Below are 20516 nucleotides of genomic sequence, written 5' to 3' on the forward strand. Positions count from 1 at the left end.
AAAAACGTTAGACATCTAAACGAGAAAAGATGTATAATTTAACAATTTTTTATATTAAACCTTACTATTATTCTCTTCACGGTAATTTTTCTGTAGAAAAAATTATCCTTAGATTATTACAGTATTAATTAAGACCAGCATTCGTAAAAATCATACAAGTAGATAATTTACTAAAGCAATCAATATATTATCCATACCCGAAATAAAATATTCAGATAACAACCAATCATTATAATCCGCAAACTCAAAATAAATATAAATACCGATTATCATTTATTGCATTTCAAGTAAGATATTGATGAAATAACATAGCTATTAAAATTGATAAAGAAGTTGCTCAAAGAGTTTCATGTGAGAAGTTTCCAAGCGAATTATCAGTGACAAGCTCCCATCATTATTTGGACTTGGAATTATGTAAGAATTTCCTTCATGGACGACATTGGCTGGCCCCATATACATGGGACGACCCCATCCAAAATCTGCATCATATATAGGCAACCATATCCACGGAGAAATATTCAGATTTGGACATCGGAAAGTATGGTGTCCTCTAACCAGAGTGCTTAAATCAGACACCTTTTCCATGTAATCAAGTGATGATCTCAGATATTCATCATTGATCCCCTTCAATCGTTCATGGATCCGCTTTACGGAATCGGTAAATGGTTCGGTTTCAAGATCACCGGCTCGAGCAATCTGTGCCCCTAGGAAGATTACATTGCCGAAGTAGCCTTCCGGGAGAGGAGGGTTCAATCTCGATCGACCGTCAATCGGAAAACTCAGCATGGTATCTTGATCATGTGAGAGACCCCTTGCTTTACTTACACAACGCCATATATGTGCAGCTAAGATGTTGAAACTACAATGGTTTATACCACTGTGTGCTTCTGCAGCATTTGCTTTAGCTTTCAGTGTATTCAATTGATCAGCTGTGAGCTTAAAGGTGGAAACAATGGATGGCTTAAGATCACCCGATGTACGTTTCATTGATGGAGGAGGACCATATTCAACATGGTGGAATTTAGGCGTTGGCGGATCTCGAGCACGGAGAAGAGTTCGGTCGATGACCGGGGCAATGGCGGGCGACGAACCTTTCACAATGTTAGCCCAACTAATGATGAAATGAAGAGCCGATAAGCCATCTCCTAAAGTATGTTGAAACCCAACTCCAAGACAAACTCCACCCCATTTGAACTTAGTTACCTAGTAAAATATGCAGACAATAAATCAAGACAAAATAATTGTATCAGTTGGAGTCCTCATGATATTAGTATTATATCAACCAAGTATTTTCGTTAAAATAAGCTAATTAAAAAAATTAAAAGTTTTATACTAGTATAAGTTGATCTGAATCTGAATATATATATATATATTACACAATAAATATTTTATTTTATTTAAAAATCTACATACAATAAATATAAAATGATTCTCAAAAGAACCATATAAGATCCACACCTAAATCTAATCAAAATACACAAAAATAACTCAAAAAATTTCCCCTACAATAGCATCGATCAATTCTCAATCAGGGTTACAACCTGGACAAACATTAAACTCCTAAGAAAATACCAACAAAAGACAGCGAATTACTACGACGACTATTCAAACGATAAGACATCTAGTTATACCCGACATACACCAAAATAACGACGAGAATATAACTAAAACAAACAAGTTTAACCTAATATCTCACAAACTGTACGTCATACTACCAAATAAAAGATATATCGACTTTTACATTTCTGGTCAATCATAATATTACTTCCACGGTGTAACCGTCGATCTTATATATATATATATATATAATATGCTTAGATTACCTGCAATATAAGAAGGGGAGAAGAAGATACTCCACCAGAATAGTCAACCTTGGGAACTAATCGTAAAACTTGAGAGCTATCAGTAAAATCACCAACCAAATGATCCATTATTGAACTAGTTTCAGCTTCCACGAATAAAACTCCTTCACCGTTGCATAATATTTCAATTCTCCCATTCTCATCAAGCCTCAACCTTCCAGCAATGGGGTAAAACGCCACAAGAACCTTGCTCAAAGCGTCCTTGAGCTTTAAGGTATCAAAGAAACCAGAAGAAGCATTAGGGTTCTTATAGTAGTATACAGTAGGGAGATGGTACCTTGGCATCACCACGTCCAAGTTGGAGTTCCATAGGCTTCTTTTGGGAGTGTCTTCAGCTGGACGAACAATCGTGGACTCCTTTATGGTAATCTCCATCTGGTTGTTTGGAAGACGAAAAAGAAGAAAGAAGGAGAAGGAAAATGGAGTAGATTATACTGTTTGTGGCTGTGTGTTCTCATCGAGGCAATTATTAGTTATATTATTAATAGAACATTAAAATTTAAATTAAATAATTAATTATCAATTAATCTATAAGATTGATTTTAAAGAAAATGTTCGATTTATATAATTAATATTATTTTTAGATTTTTAAACATAAGTTTTAAAGTGTTTCTTCGATATTTGATAAAACTTACCATTACTATTAATTAAAAAAATTAATTATATGGGAAAATTGTAGTAAAAGAAAATGATAAATCCTTGGCAGAGGCCCAACTTAAAACCTTTATTTTTTTTATAAATAAAAAAATATTTTTCATGAATATTAATTTATGGGAGGTCAATTATAAATAATGATGAAATAGAAAAGAAAAAAATAAAAAGAAATTTTTTATTAATCTAAGATAAGGTAAAATTTGTTTAAAGATAACTCTTAACCATTTGATATTAAATACTCACACTCCTGGTATTTAGGGTACTCAAACCTAAGACCTTAAGAAATAATAACAATTCTTTTACCACCGAGGCCACTTGATTCGTATGACATGAAAAGAATTGAACATGTTAAAAATAAAAAAAGATATAAATTATTTTATCGTGGTAAAAGTCATTATCTTATAAATTATTTCATTTGGATTGATGTAATCTCACTAGTGGATATTGCGCTCTAAGATCAATACAATCTTTCAAATCTCATACACCAAAAGTAGTGAAGTGGAATTTGTGTTGATCTCTTAAAAAAAACTTTTCTAAAAGAAAGAAATGAACAATCAATTGTATATATTAGTGAAAAAGAGTGATTATCTCTTTTATAGTAGTAGTAGAGGAATAAAATCTAACATGTGTCCTTTTAAAAAAGGATCATGCAATTTGCTATCGTTTAAGCAAGGTCTCAAGTTTGAGTCTTTGTGTATGTAAAAAATCCTTGTTAGGAGACTCACTCACCAAAACCAGGTGTACAACGCAAGTCGGTTTGAATTAGTCAAGGTGAAGCCTTGAAATCGGGAAGACAATCAAAAAAGAAATAAAAGGATCATATTGCTTTGTGTGAGTAGTTGAATATTTAATAAAATTTATTAATGTTTTTTATTTAAAATTTGATGTATTTATTAAATAGTTTATTGAACATAATAAAAAATATTAAAAGCAAATTTATTTAATTTTTGTAGTTATTATGATTTAATTTTTTTCGATACTTATTATTAAAGGCTTAATTTTTATGTTCGTTTCAAATCACTAAAATCTTATAAATAAACTCGATAGAAATCATATAACTTACTAAAACAATCAATATATTATCCCTACTCACAATAAAAAATTACGATAACAATCAAACATTAGAATCCGAAACATAAAATACAAATCTTAGTTCCCATCTATTACATCACAAGTACGACATTGATCAAACAACATAACTATTAAAATTCATAAAGAAGTTGCTCAAAGAGTTTAAAGTGAGAGGTTTCCAAGCGAGTTACTAGTGACAAGGTCCCATCATTATCTGGACTTGGAATTATGTAAAATTTGCCTTCATGGACGACATTTGCTGGTCCCATGTACAAGGGACGACCCCATCCGAAATCTGCATCATATAGGGGCAAATATATCCATGGAACAATATTAAGATTAGGGCATCTGCAGGTATGGTGTCCCCTAACCAATGCGCTTAAATCAGACACTTTTTCCATGTAATCAAGTGATGATCTCAGATATTCATCATTGATCACCTTCAATCGTTCATTGATCTTCTTTACGGTATCGATAAACGGTTCGATTCTGAGATCACCGGCTCGAGCAATCTGTGAAGCCGGAAAGATTACATTGCCTAAGTAGCCTTCTGGGAGAGGAGGATTCAATTTCGATCAACCATCAATCGGAAAACTCAGCTTGGTAGCTTGATCATTTGAGAGACCCCTTGCTTTACTTACACAACGCCATATATGTGCAGCTAAGATGTTGAAACTACTATATGTTTTATACCACTGTGTGCATTTGCAGCATTTGCTTTATCTTTCAGTGTATTCAATTGATCAGCTGTGAGCTTAAAGGTGGACACAGTGGATGGCTTGATAGTATCTGATGCAGAGTTCATTAATGGAATAGGATCGTTTTTGAGTTCAAGTTTCAATATTATATTTCGAGTTCGAGTTGAACTTGATAATTTTTAGCTTGTGAGTTTGAGTCGAGTTGAGCTTACTTTTAAAATTTCCAAGTTTGATTCGAGCTCAGCAATACTCGAGTTCGGCTTGGCTCGTTTAACAAACGACGTCGTTTGGTTTAATTTAAAAAAATTGACGATTTTTTCCGGTTTTCAGCTGGTCCGATTTAAACGGTTCAATGGTTCCGGCCGATTCACTAATAGTAGTTCAACCGGTGTAGATTGAACCGGACTAGGCAATGATTTCCGATTAAACCGATTGAACCGGCCGATCCGATTTTCAAAACATTATTGTCCACTTTGCAGATCAACGTAGCCCCTCACCAAAACTTTTAAAAAACATTTGTATATTTTATTACCCTTGCTCTTTTAAAAAACAGTTGTAAAGTTGAAGTAGAGCATGTAATAGAAATGTTTTATATAGTCACACACCTATTATTTTTTAAAAATCATACTTAACGTTATATTTTATTTATTTTTTATTACTCACCATTAAAAATTAACGGCAATACTGATGTGGTATTTTTAAATTTTTTCACTTTTCACTTAATTATTTTTTTTGACAAGATAGTGAATGTTAAAATCTAACATGTACCTTTTTTAAAAAATATCATGCTAGCCGAAAGGAGTTGATTTAAGTGGTAAGTAGTTTGATATCGCTTAAGCAAAGTCTCAAGTTTGAGTTATTGTGTATGCAAAAAATTCTTGTTAGGAAACTCACCCACTAAAACTAGGTGTACAACGTATGTCGGTTTAGATTAGTCAAATTGAAGCATTGGAATCTCGAAGACAACCAAAAAAAAAATAAAAGAATCATGCTTGCTTTTGTGTAAGTAGTTGAGTATTTAATGAAATTTATTAATGTTTTCTATTTAAAATTTGATGTATTTATTAGATAATTTATTGAACGTAATAAAAAATAATTTATAAGCAAATTTATTTAATTTTTCTTATTATTATAATATAATTTTTTTCAATACTTATTATTAAAGGCCCAAATACTATGTTCATTTCAGATCACCAAAGTCTCATAAATAAACTAGATAGAAATCATATAACTTACTAAAACAATCAATACATTATCCCTACTCAAAATAAAAAATTACGATAACAATCAAACATTATAATCCGAAACATAAAATACAAATCTTAGTTCCCAACTATTACATCACAAGTACGACATTGATCAAACAACATAAATATTAAAATTCATAAAGAAGTTGCTCAAAGAGTTTCATGTGAGAGGTTTCCAAGCGAGTTACCAGTGACATGGTCCCATCATTATCTGGACTTGGAATTATGTAAAATTTGCCTTCATGGACGACATTTGCTGGTCCCATGTACAAGGGACGACCCCATCCGAAATCTGCATCATATAGAGGCAAATATATCCATGAAACAATATTAAGATTAGGGCATCTGCAGGTATGGTGTCCCCTAACCAATGCGCTTAAATCAGATACTTTTTCCAAGTAATCAAGTGATGATCTCAGATATTCATCATTGATCACCTTCAATCGTTCATTGATCCTCTTTACGGTATCAATAAACGGTTCGGTTCTGAGATCACCGGCTCGAGCAATCTGTGCAGCCATAAAGATTACATTGCCGAAGTAGCCTTCTGGGAGAGGAGGATCCAATTTCGATCTACCATCAATCGGAAAACTCAGCTTGGTAGCTTGATCATTTGAGAGACCCCTTGCTTTACTTACACAACGCCATATATGTGCAGCTAAGATGTTGAAACTACTATGTTTTATACCACCGTGTGCATTTGCAGCATTTGCTTTATCTTTCAGTGTATTCAATTGATCAGCTGTGAGCTTAAAGGTGGACACAGTGGATGGCTTGATATCATCTGATGTAGAGTTCATTAAAGGAAAAGGATCGTATTCAACATGGTGGAATTTAGGCGTCGGCAGATCTCGAGCACCGAGAAGAGTTCGGTCGATGACCGGGCCAATGGTGGGCGACGAACCTTTTGCAATGTCAGCCCAACTATTGATGAAATGAAGAGCCGATAAGCCATCTCCTAAAGTATGTTGCCACCCAACTCCAAGACAAACTCCACCACATTTGAACTTAGTTACCTAGTAAAATATACAGACAATAAATTATCACGAATAATTATATCAAACATATTAATATTATATCAATTAAGTCTTTTGGTTAAAATAGAAATCAGATTAAATGTTAAATATTAGTTCATATGAATCAAATTGTAAACATAGGTGTACTTACTATATAGATAATTAAATATGGCGTGTTAAAAGATAATGAATAATATTTTCTTTTTACAAAACAAGTTAAAATCTAAAATATTCATGCAATTGGTACAAATGTATTTATAATTTTATTCTCACTAAATATGAGAATTTTGTTCCAATTTATACGATGAGTTTCATATAACTTTTTTAATTAATATAAGAGAAAATCGCCTCAGTGACCAAAAATACCTTATAATATACGATTTTAACCAACCTTTTTTGGATTTGCCAAAATGACCAATAAAATCGCAACGCGATATCAAAATCGCAACGCGATTTAGAAAATCGCAACGTTAAAAAGAAAATCGCAACGGTCAAAAAAAAATCGCAACGCGAGCTTCCAAGTTCGCAACGCGATTTAAAAGAAAATCGCAATGCGATTGATAGAATCGCAATGCGATTGATAGAATCGCAATGCGATTTATAGAATCGCAACGCGATTGAGAGAGTCGCAACGCGATTTAGAAGAAAATCGCAATGCGACTGAGAGAATCGCAATGCGACTGAGAGAATCGCAACGCGACTGAGAGAATCGCAACGCGATTTAGAAAATCGCAACGCGATTTAGAAAATCGCAACGGTCAAAAGAATAGTTAAAAAAATTTTGTTTCTTAAGAATTTTCTCTAAAAAAATAGTATTCGCGCGGACGTGTCGAAGACACGTATTACCACGACCACGACCACGACCACGACCACGACCACGACCACGACCACGACCACGACCCGACCCGAGACGAGACGGCGGCGGCGGCGCGCGAGAGTCCCCCTTGTCCTCTTTCACTCAACAAGGAAGTGCAAAATACAAGCCTTAAATACCATTCCCAATAGTATTTCCAATACTATGTGGGATTGAGCATTACCAACACTTGTTCCAAATATCATTATTCTTCATAAGTTATCATCCATTACAATATGAATTAGTCGTGTTAATGAACCAATATACCTCATTAATATATGGTATTGTTGAACAAAAGAATGATGATGATGATCTTATTAAAGACCATCTAATACGAAAGAATCCAATGCATAACTGATACCTTATTGTGAAACTAATTCACATAGAGGTTGTACGTGAAAAAAAAATCTTTTACTTTTATAGTAAATATCTATCTCAATAATTTTAATATAAAAAATATATTTTTTATTTAATAATAGAATTATTTCATGTATTTATCAAGTTATAATTTTAAATACTTATTAAAATGAATTAATTTATTATCGATAATTCATATTGTAATGGATGATAACTTATGAAGAATAATGATATTGGGGACAAGTGTTGGTAATGCTCAATCCCACATAGTATTGGAAACACTATTGGGAATTATATTTAAGGCTTGTATTTTGCACTTCCTTGTTGAGTGAAAGAGGACAAGGGGGACTCTCGCGCGCCGCCGCCGCCGCCGTCTCGTCTCGGGTCGGGTCGGGTCGGGTCGGGTCGGGTCGTGGTCGTGGTCGTGGTCGTGGTCGTGGTCGTGGTCGTACGTGTCTTCGACACGTCCGCGCGGATACTATCTTTTTAGAGAAAATTCTTAAGAAACAAAATTTTTTTAACTATTCTTTTGACCGTTGCGATTTTATTTTCGACGTTGCGATTCTATAAATCGCATTGCGATTCTCTCAGTCGCATTGCGATTCTCTCAGTCGCGTTGCGATTTTCTTTTGACCGTTGCGATTTTATTTTCAACGTTGCGATTTTCTAAATCGCGTTGCGATTCTCTCAGTCGCATTGCGATTTTCTTCTAAATCGCGTTGCGAACTTGGAAGCTCGCGTTGCGATTTTCTTTTGACCGTTGCGATTTTCTTTTTAACGTTGCGATTTTCTAAATCGCGTTGCGATTTTGATATCGCGTTGCGATTTTATTGGTCATTTTGGCAAATCCAAAAAAAATTGGTTAAAATCGTATATTATAAGGTATTTTTGGTCACTGAGGCGATTTTCTCTTAATATAATGAGTTATTTTATTTTTAAATAAAATTTTGTTCTAATTTATAATTTTTTAATATGATGAGTTTCACGTGAACCGTAACAAATGACTTAAATCTCAAAATAATTATATTCCCAAAATTTAAAGGCATAGTACTAAAATTAGCCTCCAACATTTACTAAAATGATCATTTTACCCCTATTCTATTTTTTAAGAATATTTTGACCTCTAACATTTTATTTTAGAGGGAAAAAGACTCTTAATATTTGACAAAATAACCACTTTGACCATTATTCTTTTTTTCAATGACATTTTAACCCTCAACATTTTATTTTAAGTTAAAAAGACTCCTATTTCAGAGTATTAATCATGTGTTAGCTAATGATTTTCATATATAGAAGTAGTGTTTTTGCTTAAAATGAAATGTTAGGACGAAAATTTTTAAAAAAAGGTGAGGGCCAAAATGTTTAAAAAAAGATTAGGGACTTTGAGGGCTATTTTTGGTATTATGAAAAAAAATAACGTTATATAATCTATTTCGACATTTTGTTTTGGTTGGATAAATGCTGAAAACTCACCTGTAATACAGCGAGTGGATAAGAAGAAATTCCTCCAGAATAATCAACCTTTGGAATCAGTTGCAAAACCTGAGAATCATCACTGAAATCACCAACCAAATGCTCCATGATCGAACTAGCTTCGGCTTCTACGAACAAAACTCCTTCACCGTTGCACAATATCTCAAGTCTTCCATTCTCGTCAAACCCCAACCTTCCAGCAATGGGGTAAAACGCCACAAGAACCTTGCTCAAAGCTTCCTTGAGCTTTAAGGTATCAAAGAAACCAGAAGAACCATTAGGGTTTGTATAGTAATAAACAGTGGGGAGATGGTACCTCGTCATCACCACGTCCAAGTTTGAGTTCCATAGGGTTTTCTGGGGAGTTTCTTCAGCAGGACGAACAATGGTGGACTCCTTTATGGTGATCTCCATCTGTCGATGAGTTGAAGTTTCTGTGATTTTGTCTGTTTGGAAGACGAGAAAGTAGGAAGAAAGAGAAGGAAAATGGACTATGTTAGTCAAGATTCAAAACTTGAAATAGTGTAAACAGAAGGTGGAGTTAGAGAATGGTGGGGCTGTGTACTCTTGAGGCAATTAATGCATTTGGTGTTGAAGCAGCAGCACTCTTAATGAACAATTAAAGCCAGGAAAGGTACACTGAATGAGGCAGGAAGGCGAACGGCTGAAACAAAGAAGAGTAATCTAGGTTAATGTTAGACACAAACCTGATTTTGGATGTCGGCAAGAATATCAAACATGACAATTAAACATAATAGCAATATGGCTGGAAATATCTTGAAATCCTTAGCATTTAAGGATATGAAATCACGGCCGCAGCTAATTGATGTGTTGGAAAAAGTATGGAAGCTCCACGTTGCATCAAGATAACCTTACGGGTTTAATTCAGGTATGAAGTGGCAGTAGCTGTAACACGAAGATGGCAACAATTATGTAAACAGAAATCATTTGTTCCTTTTATGAGCTTCTCTTTGAACCCCACTAATAAATTTTTTCACGTGTCGCATTTATTTTAATGGCAACGTTCATATAAACTTCCAAAACAAATTATTTTCCTATTTTATTTCACCTTTTACAAACTACTTCTATTGTAACGCTATGTCCACCATGGTTTTCAGAATCGGACCGGTTAACGAACCGGTCATGCTATCGATTTACTGATTCAACCGGTCAGACCGGTCAGAAGAACCGGACGATATTATAATTATTTAAAAAATTAAATAAAAATACCAAAAATATTTAATAAAAAATAATTTTTTATATCATAAGTAATATTCAAAGCAAGTCATAACATATATAAGTTAAAAACATTCAAATTAACTACAACATAATATTTAAGATAAAACATATTAAATAATAAATATAATTATATAACTATAATTAAAAAATAAATTTGACACTAAAAAATCATAACAAAATGATATTGTTTGGTTTAATTTTTTTTTTAAACAATCCCACATAGCTAAGAAACATAGAAGAGCATCCCAAAAGTCTAAAGAGTAAAAATATGAGAACAAAACAATCCCACATGGCTAATAAACATAGAAGAGCATCCCAACTAACTTCTATAAATAATAAAGTAATTTGACATTCAAAATCATGGATCCTTTTGGTGAGCATTGAGTGAACTATTATTTTACTTCAATTAAGCTCGAATTTTAGGCTTCAATTGAGCTTCTAAATGTTTTTTGAGTTCAAGCCTTTTTGAGTTCAAGTTTCAATATTATATTTCGAGTTCGAGTTGAACTTGATAATTTTTAGCTTGTGAGTTTGAGTCAAGTTGAGCTTACTTTTAAAATTTTCAAGTTCGATTCGAGCTCAGCAATACTCGAGTTCGACTTGGCTTGTTTAACAAACGACGTCGTTTGGTTTAATTAAAAAAAAATTAACGGTTTTTTCTGGTTTTCAGCCGGTTCAGTTTGAACGGTTCAATGGTTTCGGCCGATTCAATAATAATAGTTCAACCGGTATAGATTAAACTGAACTAAGCAACGATTCTCGGTTAAACCGATTGAACCGGCCGGTCCGATTTTCAAAACATTATTATCCACTTTGCAGATCAACGTAGCCCCTCACCAAAACTTTTAAAAAACATTTGTATATTTTATTACCTTTGTTCTTTTAAAAAACAGTTGTAAAGTTGAACTAGAGCATGTAATAGAAATGTTTTATATAGTCACACTTATTATTTTTTTAAAAATCATACTTAACGTTATATTTTATTTATTTATTATTACTCACTAATAAAAATTAACGACAATACTGATGTGGTATTTTTAAATTTTTTTTACTTTTCACTTAATTATTTTTTTTGACAAGATAGTGAATGTTAAAATCTAACATGTATCTTTTTAAAAAAATATCATGCTAGCCGAAAGGAGTTGATTTAAGTGGTAAGTAGTTTGATATCACTTAAGCAAAGTCTCAAGTTCGAGTCATTGTGTATGTAAAAAATTCTTGTTGGGAGACTCACCCACTAAAACTAGGTGTACAACGAAAGTCAATTTGGATTAGTCAAATTGAAGCATTGGAATCTGGAAGACAACCAAAAAAAAAAGAATCATGCTTGCTTTTGTGTAAGTAATTGAGTATTTAATGAAATTTATTAATGTTTTCTATTTAAAATTTGATGTATTTATTAGATAATTTATTGAACGTAATAAAAAATAATTTATAAGCCAATTTATTTAATTTTTCTTATTATTATAATATAATTTTTTTCAATACTTATTTTTAAAAGCCCAAATACTATGTTCGTTTCAGATCACCAAAGTCTCATAAGCAAACTAGATAGAAATCATATAACTTACTAAAACAATCAATACATTATCCCTACTCAAAATAAAAAATTACGATAACAATCAAACATTAGAATCCGAAACATAAAATACAAATCTTAGTTCCCATCTATTACATCACAAGTACGAAATTGATCAAACAACATAAATATTAAAATTCATAAAGAAGTTGCTCAAAGAGTTTCATGTGAGAGGTTTCCAAGCGAGTTACCAGTGACATGGTCCCATCATTATCTGGACTTGGAATTATGTAAAATTTGCCTTCATGGACGACATTTGCTGGTCCCATGTACAAGGGACGACCCCATCCGAAATCTGCATCATATAGGGGCAAATATATCCATGGAACAATATTAAGATTAGGGCATCTGTAGGTATGGTGTCCCCTAACCAATGCGCTTAAATCAGACACTTTTTCCATGTAATCAAGTGATGATCTCAGATATTCATCATTGATCACCTTCAATCGTTCATTGATCCTCTTTACGGTATCGATAAACGGTTCGATTCTGAGATCACCGGCTCGAGCAATCTGTGAAGCCGGAAAGATTACATTGCCGAAGTAGCCTTCTGGGAGAGGAGGATCCAATTTCGATCTACCATCAATCGGAAAACTCAGCTTGGTAGCTTGATCATTTGAGAGACCCCTTGCTTTACTTACACAACGCCATATATGTGCAGCTAAGATGTTGAAACTACTATGTTTTATACCACTGTGTGCATTTGCAGCATTTGCTTTATCTTTCAGTGTATTCAATTGATCAGCTGTGAGCGTAAAGGTGGACACAGTGGATGGCTTGATATCATCTGATGTAGAGTTCATTAAAGGAAAAGGATCGTATTCAACATGGTGGAATTTAGGCGTCGGCGGATCTCGAGCACGGAGAAGAGTTCGGTCGATGACCAGGCCAACGGTGGGCGACGAACCTTTTGCAATATCAGCCCAACTATTGATGAAATGAAGAGCCGATAAGCCATCTCCTAAAGTATGTTGCCACCCAACTCCAAGACAAACTCCACCACATTTGAACTTAGTTACCTAGTAAAATATACAGACAATAAATTATCACGAATAATTATATCAAACATATTAATATTATATCAATTAAGTCTTTTGGTTAAAATAGAAATCAGATTAAATGTTAAATATTAGTTCATATGAATCAAATTGTAAACATAGGTGTACTTACTATATAGATAATTAAATATTGCGTGTTAAAAGATAATGAATAATATTTTCTTTTTACAAAACAAGTTAAAATCTAAAATATTCATGCAATTGGTACAAATGTATTTATAATTTTATTCTCATTAAATATGAGAATTTTGTTCCAATTTATACGATGAGTTTCATATAATTTTTTTAATTAATATAATGAGTTTTATTTTATTTTTAAATACAATTTTATTCCAATTTATATTTTTTTAATATGATGAGTTTCACGTGAACCGTAACAAATGACCTAAATCTCAAAATAATTATATTCCCAAAATTTAAAGGCATAGTACTAAAATTAGCCTACAACATTTACTAAAATGATCATTTTACCCCTATTCTATTTTTTAAGAACATTTTGACCTCTAACATTTTATTTTAGAGGGAAAAAGATCTTTAATATTTGACAAAATAACCACTTTGACCATTATTTTTTTTTTCAATGACACTTTAACCCTCAATATTTTATTTTAAGTTAAAAAGACTCCTATTTCAGAGCATTAATCATGTGTTAACTAATGATTTTTATATATAAAAATAGTGTTTTTGCTTAAAATGAAACGTTAGAAAGAAAATGTTTAAAAAAAAGGTGAGGGCCAAAATGTTTAAAAAAAGATTAGGGACTTTGAGGGCTATTTTTGGTATTATGAAAAAAATAACGTTATATAATCTATTTCGACATTTTGTTTTGGTTGGATAAATGCTGAAAACTCACCTGTAATACAGCGAGTGGATAAGAAGAAATTCCTCCAGAATAATCAACCTTTGGAATCAGTTGCAAAACCTGAGAATCATCACTGAAATCACCAACCAAATGCTCCATGATCGAACTAGCTTCGGCTTCTACGAACAAAACTCCTTCACCGTTGCACAATATCTCAAGTCTTCCATTCTCGTCAAACCCCAACCTTCCAGCAATGGGGTAAAACGCCACAAGAACCTTGCTCAAAGCTTCCCTGAGCTTTAAGGTATCAAAGAAACCAGAAGAACCATTAGGGTTTGTATAGTAATAAACAGTGGGGAGATGGTACCTCGTCATCACCACGTCCAAGTTTGAGTTCCATAGGGTTTTCTGGGGAGTTTCTTCAGCAGGACGAACGATGGTGGACTCCTTTATGGTGATCTCCATCTGTCGATGAGTTGAAGTTTCTGTGATTTTGTCTGTTTGGAAGGCGAGAAAGTAGGAAGAAAGAGAAGGAAAATGGAATATGTTAGTCAAGATTCAAAACTTGAAACAGTGTAAACAGAAGGTGGAGTTGCAGAATGGTGGGGCTGGATACTCTTGAGGCAATTAATGCATTTGGTGTTGAAGCAGCAGCACTCTGGATGAACAATTAAATGTCGGCAAGAATATCAAAAGTGACAATTAAACATAATAGCAATATGGCTAGAAATATCTTGAAATCCTTAGCATTTAAGGATATGAAATCACGGCAGCAGCTAATTGATGTGTTGGCAATAGTATGGAAGCTCCACGTTGCATTAAAGATAACCTTACGAGTTTAAGTAAGGTATGAAGTGGCAGCAGCTTGTACACAGAGGTGGCCACAAATATGTGAACATAAATCATTTGTTCCTTTTATGTGCTTCTCTTTGAACCCCACTAATAATTGTTGCTTTGTCGGAACATAGTCATAAAGGAATATATGTGGGAACAACTTAATAGAAACTATGGCATTAGATTCCAATTTCGTTTAATTTCTTGAACAAAAAGCAATGCAAAAAACTATTTCCACAGCAAAAGTTTTGACTTGAGGGAATTAAGATCACATTCCTAACGATAACTATAATGCGCATTACTGTTGTTTTACCAACATGTATACTACATCTTTCATATTTGTTCTACTATCCATTATTGAATATAATACCGTAATATTTCATTAAGTGACTAAAATAAAATATAAAAAATATTAGGGCAAAATTCGAACGTTCACACAAATGGTGAAATAAAAAAATAAGGACTAAAATATAATCGAGGAAAATATATATACCTAGAACAAAATAATACAAGACTTATATTAATGGTCGAAAGGGCAGATTACAAAATGAAAAGGACTAGAATTGATATTACCCTATGCACAAAATTACAAGCCCCGTCCCTTCAACACGATGCCGTTTCATGTTTGGTATTTAAAGGCCAACACAAGGCCAAAATTCGGCCAAAGCTTCATTTTTCTCATTTTTTCATTGGCATCAACCTCCGTCCGCCGACGGCATAAAAACGCGAACAAAACACTATTTGAAGCACTTTTTCCTTCTCAACAAGGATGTGGGGTCGAATTTTTGAGATAGGGTTAGATCGGAGCAAATCTAAAGGAGAAAATGTAAACTTTTTCTTTTTTATATTTCTGGTATTTTTCTCTTTTCCCCTTTGATCTCTTTTTCCTCGAATCTCTTGATATTTTTCTCTCTCCCCTAGTTTTTCTTTTCTCATTTTTCCCTTGATTTTCTCTTTTTTCTCTCTTCAAAAACCCCCAAATTCCCTTGTTTCGAATGCTTCTCACCTAATATATGGTTGCATGCATGTGGGTCTTCGACTGGTTGTTGAATAGTGGGTAGGGTAATTAAAATCAAATCCGGATTTTCCTGGATTTATTTTGTTATTTTTAGTGGGTTTAGTGGGATTTGGTTGATTTGTTTGTTGTAGATAATGTGGGTGCACTGTTCGTATGTGGATGATGGCTTCGAGAAGCATTCAACAGTGGCTCAGCGGCGGCTCATGCACCGGTCTGGAGGAGTGCGTGGATCACACGCACCGGTGGATGGTTCGGTTTTCCCTGTTGGTGGCGGCTGCTGTTGATGAAGAAAATAAACCCTAAAAAATTAGGGTTGCATCATGGGTCAGATCGAATCGGCCATTGGGTTGGTTGATGGGTCATTGGGGCTCCATTTGCACTTGGATTCAGGTCTGCTATTGGGTTGGATCACTGTTGGTGGGTTGTTGGGTTTGAGTATTGGGCTGGCTGGGGTGATTGGATCCGCTTATAATGGTGGGCTTCAAGCTTGGACAAATGTAAATAAAGTAACATTAATAATAATAATAATAATAATAATAATAATAGTATAATATTTTTTTGCCCGGACTAAAATGAGTGTCTACCACTCCATTACGGCAAGCAATGAACGACGACAAAATCAAGCGGTTAAATAATTCTATGTATATGTGTTCTAGCTTAGTTTAAATATAAATGTATGAGTGAATGAATGTATATGAGAAGAAAAAATTAGAGAGATTAAGATAGATACAAAAATTGTAGTAGGGTTGTGTTTTTGACCTAGTTGTAGTTAGTGTTTATATCGTATTTGTATTTTGGTTCGTATCGATAATATCATGTGAATTATAAAGTTATCGAGTGCTCATTTACGCTTCTAACAAGTGGTATCATAGTTTGGTTCGAGTTTAACGTGGTAGAGAAGATGACCAATATGATTCAACCATAAATCTCAAGATTGACCAAGGCGAACTATGGCAATTGGAGTATCCAAATGAAGGCATTACTTGGCTCCCAAGATTGTTGAGATGTCGTCGAGGAAGGCTATGCCGAACCCGAAAATACAACTGCAGAAGTTACTTTATCAAATGAAGAGAAAATGACACTAAAAGAATCCCACAAGAAAGACCATAAAGCATTGTTTTTATTTTTTTTAAGGAGTAGATAAATCTAACTTTGAAAAAATCTTAGATGTGAGGACCGCGAATGAGGCATGGGAGATTTTACAAAAATCTCTTCAAGGTGCCGAAAACAAAAAATACATTTACAATCTCTAAGAGCTGAGTTTGAAACATTGAAAATAAAAAATACAGAACGTGTCGATGATTATATTTGCTGTGTAAAAGCGATCGTAAACGAAATGAAGAAGAATGGTGAATCACTCGATAAAGTTGGAATAATGGAAAAGATTTTGCGGTTACTGACACAAAAATTTGACTACGTGGTCATTACAATCAAAGAATTAAAAGATTTATTTCATATATCGATCGATAAGCTTGTGAGTTCACTATATGCCTATGAGCAGAAGATGAAACAAAATGAATATTTTGAAACTTTGGAACAACCGTTGCAAAGCAAAATGAACATCCGCGAAGGAAAAGCCAGCAGCAACAACACCAAAAAGCCGAGGAAATAGTGGAGGATTTTGTGGAAGAAATAGAGGCGGACGAGGAGCTCGAGAATGTGGTAGTCGATCATATGACACCACTCAAATGTGTGAAAATTATCAAACATCATGTCGTGGACGAGGATTCAGAGGCCGAGGTCGAGGTAGAGGTAGATATCAACAAGGAAATAAATCACAGGTATGATGTTATAATTTGTAACAAGTATAATCACTTTAGTTACGAGTGCAGATCAGCTCCTAACCATAAAGAAAGAAATAATGTATCAGAAGATGAAGAAGAAAAGTTTAAAAATCTCATTTGTTTCTCATTTACAAAGAAAATGAAGAATTCAAAAAAAAATATTTGGTATTTCGATAATTGTGTCAGCAACCATATGTGTGGCCGAAAGGAGATGTTCGTAAAGTTAGATGGAACAGTCCATGGTCGAGTAACTTTGGGTGATGACTTGCACGCAAAGTCAAAGGCGAAGCTCTGATAACTCGAAAAAATAGAGAAAAGAAATACATTTCAAAGGTTAATGTGTCTCGACTTTGAAAAGTAACATCATCAACATTGGTCAACTTTTGGAAAAATGATACGAAGTGGAGAATATCTCCTCATCATAAAAAATAAAAATGAAAAATTAATTGTCAAAGTCGATATGACTCGAAATGGCTTCTTTACCATCAAAATCGAGTCAAGAGAAGTAAAATGCATGAAGATTGCGATAAAAATGATTCATAGATGTGACATCTACGATATAGACATCTTGGATTTATGAGTCTGAAGCTCTTATCAGAAGCAAGTACGATAAAAGAACTATCAGAGATCAACCCTACAAATCAATTACGTGAGGCTTGCATCAAAAGAAAGCAACACACACAAATCTTTAAAGTTAGCAGATCATGGTGAGCCTGAAGGCCGTAGGAGATAGTACACATAGATATAGTTAGGGGTGTTCAAAATCGGATACTCGTAATTTTCGGGTATCAAAATGTCAGCCTGTGTCCCAACCCATTAAGTTTGGGTACTCGTAAATCGAGTACCCGTAAAACCCGGGTACCCATATTTTTGGATCATGGGTTCGCAGTTCATATCTTTTTTTCCTTTAAATTATATTATTTAAAAAACATAGAAAAATTCTAAAATTTAAAGGTTTATAATACTAATCTACTCATAAAATTTAAAATTATATAATTAAAAGATAAAACTTATTAAAAATAACAATTAAATTTAAATTTTTTTGAAGTTAAAAGAAATAATTTAGATTGTTATGGTGAAATAATTTAAAAAATTAATAATTTAGAATGTTATAGTGAAATGGTTTAAGAAATTAGGAATTTAAAATGTTAGGGTGTAATAATTTGAGAATTAGGAATAAAAAATCTAATATAAAATAAAAAAATAAAAATATATAAGAAACCGAGTACTGGTCTACAAGTACCAGGTTAAAAGATATTTTGTGACCCGGGTCGTGACCCAAAAACTCAAGAAAATAACCCAACTCAAAAAATCTAATATTTTTATTATAAATACCTGGTATTTTTTAACCAACCGGCAGGTTAACAGGTTGGAGATTTTTTAACACTCCTAGATATACTTAGTCCTTTTGACATACCATCACTTGGTGGAAACATGTACTATTTAACTTTTATTTATGATTTTAGTAGAAAATTTTGGGTTTATATATTGAAAGAAAAATTAGAATTATTGGAGAAATTGAAAGAATTCAAAGCAATGACAAAAGTGATCAATATTTAAAGATACTCAGATCTTATAGAGGAGGTGAATATACATCAAATTTGTTTGAAGACTTCTGCAAAGAGCACAAAATTATTCATCAACTAACAGTCAGACACATGCCACAACAAAATGGAATAGCTGAAAGAAAGAATAGCACAATTCTTGACATGACGTTAAACATGATAAAAGGTAAGCACTTACGGAGAAATTTTTGGGCCAAAGAAGTACGATGTGCAGTTTACCTGAAGAACCGATGTCCATAAAAAAGTATTAAGTATATGAAATCACGGCAGCAACTAATTAATGTGTTGGCAAAAGTATGGAAGCTCTATGTTGCATCAAGATAACCTTAAGGTGGTGTTTGGTTCAAGGATTATGGGATTCCCATGGGATGAGAATCCCACATTCCCATGTTTGGTTGGCCGGAAATCTCATTCCCGGTAATGTTTTATTACCAATAATAGATTTTTGGGGTATATTACAGGGAATGTCATTACCTCCCTTCCCTTAGGTATTGTAACATTACCGGCGTTTTGGACTAAAACACCCTTAAATTTTTATTTTTTTTTCAAAAATATCATTCTTCTGTCATTGAATAATAAAAATTATACGAATGTTAAATTATAAATTTATCCTTAAATTGTTTTAGATTTATAAAAAAAATCTATAATTAAAATTTTATATGAAGTTCAGGGGTTAAAAAAAATTTACCCTTTCATTAAATCTTTTTTATATTTGTAATTTTGTAAAAAAAATATATAAATATTATGAATTTAATTTTTTAAAGAAAATATATAAATATTTTACAATTTGTAATATTATACAAACATATAATAATGACAATTTGGTTAAATATACATTCCAATAATCTTTTATTCCTTTAACCAAACACGATAATCTTACATTCCTGCTAAACCAACCAAACACAAAATACAACATTCCCAGTAATCCTATTCCCTGGTAATCTTTTATTCTCACTGGTAATCTTACAAAATACTGCAGTTTACCAGTTAAACCGATGTCCATAAAAAAGTATTAAGTATATGAAATCACTGCAGCAACTAATTAATGTGTTGGCAAAAGTATGGAAGCTCTATGTTGCATCAAGATAACCTTAAGGGTTAAGATTAATTAAGGTGTGAAGTGGCAGCAGCTTGTAACATAAAAGTGACAACAATTATGTGGTGGAAGCAAAAACAAGAGACACAAAATTAAAGAGATTAAGAGAGCTACAAAAATTGTAGTAGGGTTGTGTTTGTAAATTAACTGCAGTTAGTGTTTATATCGTATTTGTATTTTTATTCGTACCAATTAATAAAGTGTGCATTATAAAGTTATCGAGAGCTCATTTATGCTTCCAATAGTTAAAAGAACGAGGAAAGATGAAGACGGTTAAAAATAGGGAGGGGAAATTTAGGCTACAAGATAT

At 33.1% G+C, this 20516-nt stretch overlaps 2 protein-coding genes across 7 annotated transcripts; both read right to left on the reverse strand.

Annotated features, from left to right (window-relative positions):
* Positions 1-235: 235 nt before the first annotated feature.
* LOC120213290 (shikimate O-hydroxycinnamoyltransferase-like) lies at positions 236-9933 on the reverse strand. 4 transcript variants are annotated; one of them, XM_039211461.1, is made up of 3 exons: positions 9745-9784; positions 1824-2237; positions 236-1203 (listed from the first exon to the last, which is right to left on the reverse strand). In XM_039211461.1, the coding sequence occupies exons 2-3, from the start codon at positions 2235-2237 to the stop codon at positions 316-318; spliced, it is 1302 nt and encodes a 433-aa protein (XP_039067392.1). In that variant the 5' UTR covers positions 9745-9784; the 3' UTR covers positions 236-315. The 4 variants fall into 4 exon arrangements, with proteins under 4 accessions (XP_039067392.1, XP_039067393.1, XP_039067391.1 ...); XM_039211460.1 differs by lacking the exons at positions 236-1203; positions 1824-2237; positions 9745-9784 and adding exons at positions 5490-6548; positions 9232-9677; positions 9797-9933; XM_039211462.1 differs by lacking the exons at positions 1824-2237; positions 9745-9784 and adding an exon at positions 9232-9734.
* A 2131-nt stretch (positions 9934-12064) lies between these two features.
* Positions 12065-14639, reverse strand: LOC120213029 (shikimate O-hydroxycinnamoyltransferase-like). 3 transcript variants are annotated; one of them, XM_039211179.1, is made up of 3 exons: positions 14526-14634; positions 13961-14406; positions 12065-13068 (listed from the first exon to the last, which is right to left on the reverse strand). In XM_039211179.1, the coding sequence occupies exons 2-3, from the start codon at positions 14372-14374 to the stop codon at positions 12181-12183; spliced, it is 1302 nt and encodes a 433-aa protein (XP_039067110.1). In that variant the 5' UTR covers positions 14375-14406; positions 14526-14634; the 3' UTR covers positions 12065-12180. The 3 variants fall into 3 exon arrangements, with proteins under 3 accessions (XP_039067110.1, XP_039067111.1, XP_039067109.1); XM_039211180.1 differs by lacking the exon at positions 14526-14634 and having other exon boundaries at positions 13961-14206; positions 14277-14324; XM_039211178.1 differs by having other exon boundaries at positions 13961-14639.
* Between the last annotated feature and the right edge of the window lie 5877 nt (positions 14640-20516).

Source organism: Hibiscus syriacus, unplaced genomic scaffold (assembly GCF_006381635.1).
Source record: "Hibiscus syriacus cultivar Baekdansim isolate YM2019G1 unplaced genomic scaffold, ASM638163v2 tig00110020_pilon, whole genome shotgun sequence".
Taxonomy (NCBI): Eukaryota; Viridiplantae; Streptophyta; class Magnoliopsida; order Malvales; family Malvaceae; genus Hibiscus; species Hibiscus syriacus.